The following is a 10,232-nucleotide window of genomic DNA, read 5'->3' as shown; positions in this document are numbered from 1 at the left end:
ACTTCAAAAATTCGATAAAATCAAAATAACTTATTTAATGAAATAAAAATTGGTAAAAATTAAATGTATGATATTGAGTAGTCGTCCAATTTTCTTGCATTTTACAGATCCTAATTAAATCTGGTACAACGAATATATTAACGTACAAATTCATTTTAAAACCTGGACGAATAATTCCGTTACCCACATATGGGTAATATGGTCAACGTGTGAACTTGACCAATTTGGCTGTTCATGCACATTATTTTACACTTGTATGAAATTGGTGAAAAGGGTCCAAACAGCTCGACAAGATGAGGAACTAGGAGACTCAATCGGCTGAACGTTTCATAATTCTCGAATCCTAATCGCGAACTCCCAAGGCCATCACGATTTGCCTTCAACGAAAGAGCTTGCGAATCTAACGGATTGATACTAACGGTCTAACTCGCTGGATAAGATGGCGAGTCGGTAGATAGATCCGTCGGTGCTCTCTGATTACGTTGCAACGGGAATCTATGCTAGCCGCGGGGCGATCGGCAGGGCACTTTCGAGCAGTCGTCGAAAAAACTATAGCGTCCTCGTAGCGGACGCGGCGAGTGCAAGCGGGAGGGAGCGTGTTCTTGTGCGTTTGCACCGAGCGCTGCGCTTTTGAATGAACGAAGCGAGCGAGAGCGGGCAGCACCGCTAGCGCGTAAATATTTATCGCGGATAATCCGGACGTGCGGTGGCGTCGGTTCTCTATTGTGCCTGATGCCGGTGTGTGGCCTGGTGTCCTCTCTCTCTCTCTCTCTCTTCGTTGTTCTCCCGACAGACTTTTCCTCGTTTCCCGGCTCGCTCTCGCCGGGTCTGACCCTGAGGGACATTCCTGGCGTGACGCGTTAGGTCTGAGCGACGAAGAGAGAGAGCCAGACGACGACGACGACGACGACGACGACGACGTCGACGTCGACGTCAACGGGCTAGAGAAGAGCTTAGGCTGGTGAGCCACGGGGTTTCGAGCACGAAGTTTACACATTGTCATTTGGGACACGGCGCGACAGAGAAAGAGAAGAGACAGAGAATGAGAAAGAGCGGAAAGTAGAAACGGAGAGCCAAAGAGGGACAAGCGAGAGCAGAGGGCAGAAGCAAGCAAGAGGCAGAATTTCGGAGAGGGCTCGACGAGGGAGGAGCGAGAGGGGAAGGGATGGCGGAGAAGGAGAGAGGAAGAGAGAGGAAGACGACGAGTCTTCGATGGACCACTAGGATCCATCCCCACGAAGCAGCCGCGCTCCGTGCAGGGGTTGCTCCGGTGGAAGGGAAGCTCAGGGGAAGGTTAGAGGGGTGGGGGTGCTATATAAGTGCGGCGTGAGGGGGGGAGAGCTCAGTTCGTCCAAGAGAAGCGTATCGGTCACGTCGTTGCGACGATCGTTCTCGAGAATCCCACACGGAGCCACACACGGGACCCTTGTCCTCGCATATGGCGCACCGTGTGCTCTTCTTGTCTCCACACGAGAACAAAAAGGCTTCTCTACCTGCCCGCTGCTGCTGCTGCTGCTGCTGCTGCTTCACCGTCGACCAGAAGAAACCCAACCGCCGGCCAGAGATTCAAGGTGTTTTCGACCCCTCCGGGAAGCGAGAGACAGAGTGTCTATCTCTCTCTCTCTCTCCTTCTTGCGTTTGCTGTCTCCCTCTGTGCTACCCGCAACGGTAAGTACATACCCGTCAACCAGAGCTACCTTTTACATAACCTTCGAGCGCGATCTGCTCGAAGGGAAGCCGCACAATGACCGACCTGAAACGCGAGTAGTTTAAGATGAACGTGTCTGAAAGGGTGATTTTCTCTTTTTCTTTTTTTTCTTCGCCGAGGTCGGTCGCATTCACTACGAATCTTTCTCTCGGATCCAAAGTGCTCGGTTCGAGAATCGTCGGCCGAATAAAAGACCGGAGTTCGGTAATCGGAAAATCGAGGGGTTTGTTCGGGTCGGGGGATGGCTAGTTCGTAGAATGTTAGCAGGCAGAATAGTACACGCGGCAGATTTTGCCTGGTAAACCGGGCTTATCGAAGCCCGACGAGGGTTATTGATTGATCGATTGAGCTGGACCGTGGCTGCCACTGTAAAAGACGTGCGTAGATACTCGCCGGGTCGCCGACTAGCAGGACTGACGTCCATCGGCGGCCCTCCCCCGCATTCGCACTCATACACGGCGAGTCGCGTTCTCACACACCGACAGAGCACGACCACTTTCGTCTTCGATTCCGCCGTAATTCCCCGCGAGATCCGTCGTTACCGGCGGAATAACGCACGAGTGTCGAGCCTCCGCAGACACCTCTCTCTCTCTCTTGGTCTCGCTCACCTCCCCCGAGCGCACTTCAACGTTCCAATTTATATATTTAATTAGATCTGTTGGCGCGTCAAGTTGTCTCGCTCCAATTAATCAGAAGTAACTCGGCATGGATTAATTAATAGCACTGGTAACAGTCGGAACAGCTCGACGTGCCACCTCTCTCTTCCTCCTCCTCCTTCCCCTCCCCTCTCCCTCCCCCCAGGAACCACGACCAACAACCCTCTCGCACACACGCGTCGTCCATATTTGCTGTTAAATTTACCGATACCGAAGCTAATAACAGGGATTCGGTATATTTGATTGCCGATTGAAATTGGAAAACTCGCATTGAAATTACCGCTGTCGTCGAGGGCCATTGAAACGTTGCGCAATTTGGCCCGCGCTGATTGCATTGTTTTATTTCGCCGGTCGCGGGACAGAGACAGACAGAACTTCCCCGCGCCCCCGCAAAATCGTCCGTAGGAGCTCCTCTAGCATTTCAGCCGGTCGACTACTCGAAATCCCATTATTCACTGACGATTTTTCGATACGAACTCCCCGAATCGCAATTTCGAAAGTGCCCGGCCCTCATTTCGGTCCCAATTAAAAATGCAAAGCGCCCGGAGCTCCACGATTTTTACGTGCGAACTACAAATTGCTGTACAGAAGCTCTCGCCATTCAAATTAACATTTCATTGTCAATAGGATTCCGAACCGTTGGGCTGCGTCAAAAAGGAGGCTACGAAATCTTGACTTAAATAGTAGTCTCGCAAGAAATAATTAGATTACGTGAACTTATTTTCTTTTTGTAATATTCATTTGATCCCATTGATGCTTCAAACATTTGACATATTAGGAACTGCAACACGTATCCGAGAATATTTTTAGTTTTTTTTTTTTTTTTTTGAAAGCCTAGAACAGTTTAAACATTAGTCGCGGACTAAAACATGCTTTGCCACGGAGGGTCAAGGGATCTTCTCGATTTGAATTAGCCAATGCTACTACAAACAATCGATAATTAATCGTAGATAATGCATTGGTACGCTAGCAATACTAGATTAAATTTTCCCTTCTCTGATGATGAATTATTTATCCTCGGATACAGCGAATCTTCCTCTCTCCGAATTAATCTCACAATTACCATTACCAAATCTAGTAGAAAGTATCGGTAATTGCCGGTAGATAATACATGGAAATTATTCGAGCACATCCGGATCAAGCTCGTAAATCTTTTTCTCTGTAAATTCTGCTTTCTCTCTGTACCGAATTAGAATTACAAGGATGAATTATTTATCAGCGTTGCTCGTGTAGAAATTACAAGCGGGTCGGAATCTTTCTCGGGCGATCGAAAGAGCAGGTTTGCCTCTCCTCTACAAATGAAAATTACAAGGCAAACTCGAGTAAGAGAGAGAGAGAGAGAGAGAGAGAGAGTGAGAGATGAATTCCATTGGGATCTCTCGGGAGGTAAGGATCGCGCGCGGGGCAGCAGCAACGGCATCTTTTCTCGGTTGTTTCTTCTCCGGGGTTGGTTTCCAATTGTCGAACAATGAACCGGGGAGGGGGAACCGGGGCCGGACAAAGACGGGTCTGTGTTTTATCGGGCGCAATTTAACCGGACAGAAATGGTATTTCTTGCTTTACCGGAGAGAACAACTGATCGTTAAATAACGTCGAATGGACGCGGTCTGGCCGGACGGGAGAGAGCAGAGTAGCAGCAGCTCGCGGGATTAACGCGCGCGCATGTTCCATCCGCGATAGAATATTCGCCAGCTGCGACAGGAAGTCGAGTAAATGAATATTTTCGCTGAATGAAATTGTCTGGCGTGTGGAGAGCGGAGAGCAGACTCTCTCTCTCTCTCTCTCCCTATCTCTTTCTCTTTCTCTCTCTCTCTGTCCAACAACGTCCGTTAACGGCACACCGCTCGCTATCGGGCCGTCGACGACGACGATACGACCATTTAGCGGGCACGAACTGGGTCAAACGTCGACAAGAGAGAACCACCAGTTTCAAAACAAATATATTTCGTGCGATCGAAGGCCGTTCCAGATTTTCTGATATTATTATTTACGCTCGACGCTTCTGTCTCGAAATCGAACTCGTCATACGCACATTCCAGCTTCTCGATTCAACCGACACGGGACGAGGTTCGATTGTACAGCTTGTAGTTTAACGCGTTGATTTATTTCACAGTTATATCGTGACCAACCCCCTTGGAATACAATTTATTTGCAAACAATAAAGCGTGGGCGCACGATTCAATTTTATTTCAACAGTGGCTGGAAACTTACAATTTTTTTGTTTAAAAAAATTTGTTATTGTCCAATAGTACCGTTCCTCTTATTAAGTATGTTCCCGACGAGATACAATCGTCATTTCAGTAGAACGGTCTGAAACTCCCATTCAGAATTTCAAATAAATAAATGAATATTGTGTAAGTCTGTATTCTCTCTGGTGGCCGTGTATCGATAACGGAAGAGTAGAATTTTATTTCGGAGTTGATAACCGACGTGCGGATTTAACGGATTTATAATAAAAATGCGTGGAGCATAAACGGAATTTAAATGTCGAAATGTTATCGTCGACCTATTACAATTGTTGAAGGAAGAATTTTCATTTCGAAAATTCGAATTTCATTTCGGTATATTTCGCGATTAATACGGAAAATTTTTATTTTGCTTAAAGTTTCGCTGTCTATTCGCAACGTAGCAGATAATTAATGTATTGTGCTGGTAATGATCGCAGCAAGCGAGGCTCGATATTCGCACGGGTTCGCGCGGGTTTTCCGTTGAAATTTTCGGTCGTCGCGTCGCGTCGGTCCGCGCGCGAAGTGTGCTTTGCGGGGTCACAGCAGAGCCCGGCTTAATCCTGTTAACCTATCAACACATTCAAAGCCTTTCACGGCGCACAAAGATATCTTCATTCTCGATCCCATTAAATCCCTCCGTTCGGGACGAGCCGCCTTGAACGTCAAAGAGGGTAATCTTTCACGGCGAATGTTATTTGTTGCTTGCAATTCGTTGGCTGTCGCGTTTCACCGGTCTCGTTCTCTCGGCCCTGTAGAAAATTGCAACCGATGTGCCACCACGCTGTTTCGTCGATGTTTCAACGACGCGATAATTAGCTGGCTCTCGAGGATCGGTCTGATGAAAAATCGATACCAACTTTCTTTTCTTTTTTTCTCTTTGCGAGGACGTCGAGATGTATTTTTTCTCTCCTCTCCGCCGAGTTTTTGCATTCGGCCGAGTTAGTTGTGTCGGTGTGACAATAAAAGACATATTTTCACGTCTGTGCGCGCAAATTAATAAGGAAACGGGACATTGTGCGTATTCAACGATCAGAAACGAGAGAGAGAGAGAGAGAGGGAAGCCTCTCTTCATCTTGGAGGCTCTTTTCATCGAAATTCTTTTCTCTGCGTGATGGAAAACGCGCGCGACGAGGCGGCCCACCGTTAATTAATACTAATATGACCGTGCCTCATTAACGGTTACATTCATTAAATATTCACACCGCGTAGACAGCTTGTATCCGAGCCGCATCGATTCAATCGCATTGTGGAGAGGAGTAGCAAAACGAGAACTTGTCATCTCTCCTACCTTTCAGCTGCGTCTCCCTTCAGCCAGTGACGCGGATTCAGCCGCGTTCACAATAACACCTACCTCAAGGTTCCACCCGATGCTTCCACGAAGAATTCAAATTTAAATCCCGCCGGGGGGGGCGGGAACATTTTCATTTGAAAATTTAGACGGCGTAATGCCTGGAAATGTAAATATCTGCAGCTGGAAATTTACGCCTCTGCGGGCTTAAATGCTTGCGAGCTTAAAATTTTGAAGGGGTGAAATTTGTGGATTCTAAGATCTAGGATCTCTGAATCTTAATAATTTAAGCATATCAAAATCTAGGTGTGCAGAAGCTGGCGGTTCAGAACATTCAACTGTTTGGAAATTCGAGTCTCTGAAATCTTTTGTATTTACAAAATCTGCGTTTTTAAACATTTGTAGACTCTTGAATATTTGGAAATCCGAGGATTTAAAAATCGGAAAATCTGGGGATCGAAAAGTTTAAAAATCTGAGTATTTAAAAATTTATAAATCGGAGGATTTTGAGATTTAAAAATTTGAATACTTAAAAATTCGAGGCTTTGCGAGGTTTGAAGGCTAGTCGCCGCTCGGTTTACGTTCGCATTCGGTTCTGAAAAGCGGCCGTACCTGCGAGCAGAGGTCGATGGAGCGTAGCGGGAAGAGTCCGCGTAAAATCGACCGCACAATGGAAAAGTTGGAAAGACGGGAGATTTGTCTCCTCCTCTGGCACGTGTACTGCTTCCGGGGAATTTGCCCCGTGGCCCATTAATCTCTTTTTTCTCGTATAAATATATCGAGCGGCCCGAAAGTTTGGACGCGGCTGATCGGTCTTGGTCCGTATTCGAAAGGCCGGACGGGATTCTTGCCGGAATTCCGTGAACTCCGCTTCGAAATTGTTCTCCGCCGTGGAGACGATTCCTCCTGGAACGAGAGAACTAGAGAGAGAGAGAGGAAGAAGAAGAAGAAGAAGCCTAGGAACTGGGAGAACTCGTGGAGAGAGGCGGGAAACAATCGATCCCGTCCTGGAATAAAGTCGAAAGTTTATTTTAAACGGGGCCAGCTCTCGGGACAACTGTTCGGCTCGGCTATTAAATACTATTCCGCGGGCGTGAAGTGGCTCCGGGCTTATATCTGCCAGCGGAATTCCGAATTAATATTCGCTATAGAACCCGCTCACCGGGACTCTCTGGATTAATAAATAAAGCGACGACGTTTTTCATTCAAATTTTCGCTCGCTCGCGCCCCGTACTATTCAAATTCTACGCGGCTTTACGCGGACTTTCATTAAAACCGTAATTTCCTTTATCATCCCTCTTCGACGAATTAATTTTATTCCTCGCGGTTCTCCCTTTTTACCGCGCGAGTACTCTCCCTCTCTGTTACCTCGTTAAAATGCACTCTCGCTCAAAACCACGGGTCTACCTCCTCCTTCGATCCCCGTACAATGCTTCGAAATTGTTCGTTCGGTCTCCTCCTTCACGTGGACTTCGGTCAATAAGGTTTATTCCCCTGTTAGAAATTTCGATATACAACTCACAACTGTCTTTAGTGCGAACGATCCTTCAAATACAAAATATTGCAGCATCTAAGACAGAACACGGATAAATTTAGAGTTCTATGTATCGTATGAGGGTCAACTAAAAAATAGACTGATCCGACAACTTTTACAATTTTATTACAAAATAATCAATCGCTCCACTACGGTTGAAAAAAGGTTTACGAGTCCTTTTCGCAGCTTTTCCGCGCAAGATTGTTCAACGCGTATCGATTCCGTCTCGCCGATGACGGAATGATTTGTGTTTCATACTGGCGCCGTAATATATACACAGAGAGAGAGAAAGAGAAAGAGAGATTCGCGCGATCGCAGCTAGGAATCGGCGTTTCGTACAGGACGCTTCGCACAATGGCCAGGCCGGTGACAATGGCGTCGTTAGCGATGGCCTCGGGCTGCTCCCTATCCCTCTGCCTCCCTCTGTCTCACCCCCTGGCTGTATCACCCTCCGCACGCCCTTCCGTCTCTCTCTCTCTCTCTCTCTCTCTCTCTCTCTCTCTCTCTCTCTCTCTCTAGCTCTCCCCACCCACGTTGCTTTCTCTGTTTCTTTCCGTGTATACACGTCACAGTGTCTTGCTTCTTCCACCCTCTCGATCTTTCCTCCCTTTCTTCCTTCATTTTCTTAAACTTGCTCTCCCTTTCGCTCTCTTTCCCTATCTTCCTCTGCCACTCTCCTCACTATCTCTCCCTCTCTCTCTCTCTCTCTCTCTCTCTCTCTGTCTCTCTGTCTCTCCTGTTAACCCCTCTGCTAGCCCGGTCTTTGTCGGACCAGCGCGGTAGCGTGAAATGCAAACGTCCAGGTTCAAAGCTGACGAGGAGAAGCTTAGCGCCGGCGCTAACCGAACACGTAGCTTCCACGGCCTCGACTGCGATACCGACAGAGAGCAAAGCAACTCTCTCCGGCCAACCAGGCGATATCGTAATGATCACTCCAGAACAGGCCCCGTGTGTGTATCGCATCGTTGAAAACCGCCATCGCGGGATACGCGTTCGGTGTATCCCCCCACCCCCACTCCCGCCCCCATCCGCCGTTGTCGCTCGTCGGTTTTTCGTGGCGCCGCGCCGCGCGCTTGCCTCGAGGAAACAGGATTTTCAGGGGATTTGCAGGCTGCCGGGGGACGCGTATAAACGTGGATTAAAAAGCGAGTATTTTCCTCCGGCTCTCGCTTTCTCCCCGCAGTTCGTCCGTCCGCGCCCGCTTTAAATAGTTGTACAGCTAATTACGCATAATACAATTTCATCCGCGATTATCGCGCCGCGCTTGACCCGACACCGTTCCGTGCCCCAGTAATTAACTCCGAAATAACTCGGACATCGTTCTCACCCCCCCCCCCCCCACCGATGTACGGAAAGCGCCATGCTTCACCCCCATGGGCCGATCCCGTCGCGGAAAAAAGCTGTGCTAAATACGTAGAATGAGAATTTTTCCTGAGAACTTTTGTCGGGCAGCAAAACTGAATTTTTATGTTTGCCAGTCATTTTAGGAACATTCCTGTTCATGCATACCGGTCTTTTAGTTACAATATTCTATTAAATGCAATGTATCCTGTAGGCAAAATTTGAGAAAAGATATTTTCACAGAAAAGTTGCAAGCACTTGATTTCGTCGCATTATTAAATCGTCACACATATGCGACGCGAACGCGTTAACGACTAATTATTCAATTAGCACTCGCACCGACAAAATTTGGATTTCGTCAATTTTATTAGTCTCGTGTCTCGCCTCTTTAAACTATAAAAGTCGCCCAGTTAACGGTACATGCAGTCTAGCTTGTCTGACCACTGCAGACCACTTCTACTTCACCGCAGACTCAACGGGCTCGAACAATCTCTCGTACTTTGACCTAAATTTTCCCGAAAACAGACGATCCTACGTAAATACCTCTTACGACATTTTCGCGCCGCAGTTTCTTCGCGTATACTCTCCTACTCGGAGATAATGAACACCGCGTCCAGCGCACGGCGCCACGATTTTTCCAGCGCCCTCAATTCTTACGATTCTGTTTCGCCGCGCAGAAACGAACAGCGTGATCCATCGTTTTAATTTCGCTCGTAACCGCAACGTCGCTCGCAGCGAGGCTGGCTCGTTCGCTCGCGGCAGCTAATTAAAATCGTTCCGCGATTCGGCTCCATTCTCTCCGGCTGCCATTAAATCCATACTAATTCGGCGAAGAAAAGACAAACGGGCTGGATGCAAATCCCGGTGTGGTCGGCCCCGGCGCAGGGGGAGAGGAACCGGTGGCTTAGCGCCGGCGCCAACCGAATCTCTGCAACCCCGAACTACCCCTATATCGACTGGAAGGTGCCTCGGCCGGTGTGATACCGTGTAATGATCTCGGCCGCGATTCATTGCTGGAAGGCGAGAGGAGGCCGGCAGAAAAAAGGAGCGGGAGGTAAAAGGAAAAAAAAATGGAGCGGTCGGAATCGCGCGCCCTTTCAGCGCGGATGACAGGGGAAATCTGGAGAACGACACAGCGGGCGAAGAACGGTCTCGCACTTGAAAGCCATTACTCGCCGGAACTTTCCTCCCTTCGACTCTCTCCGCCTCGCCCTTTCTCTTCTCCTCTCTGGCCTCTTTAACGCTCGCAATCCCCGTCGATTCGCGCCAACCGCGCCGCGAAACGACTCGACGCGATTTTCAATTTCCGCCGCCGTTTCGAGCATAGTTTCGAGGAATTAAAGCCGAGGGAACAGGCGCTGAACGGGCACGGAACGCCTAGCAACAATTTATTCGATGCCCTTAAACCACCCGACGAAGATCACGGAACGGTCAGCTGCAGCGATCCTACTCGGACGGGTTAATTAACCGCTGCGGT

General features: G+C 48.4%; 1 protein-coding gene across 1 annotated transcript in view; it reads left to right on the top strand.

The window, feature by feature from the left end:
- The first annotated feature begins 1,370 nt into the window (after positions 1 to 1,370).
- LOC143357477 (uncharacterized) overlaps positions 1,371 to 10,232 on the top strand; it is an 85,512-nt gene continuing 76,650 nt past the window's right edge. The window contains exon 1 of the mRNA XM_076794009.1: positions 1,371 to 1,668. Within this exon, the coding sequence (XP_076650124.1) occupies positions 1,439 to 1,668 (230 nt within the window). The 5' untranslated portion in view covers positions 1,371 to 1,438. The remainder of the gene's footprint in view (positions 1,669 to 10,232) is intronic.

Source organism: Halictus rubicundus, chromosome 1, assembly GCF_050948215.1.
Source record: "Halictus rubicundus isolate RS-2024b chromosome 1, iyHalRubi1_principal, whole genome shotgun sequence".
Classification (NCBI taxonomy): domain Eukaryota; kingdom Metazoa; phylum Arthropoda; class Insecta; order Hymenoptera; family Halictidae; genus Halictus; species Halictus rubicundus.
Note: the sequence above shows the minus strand (reverse complement) of the source record. Positions and strands in the feature narration are given on the sequence as shown.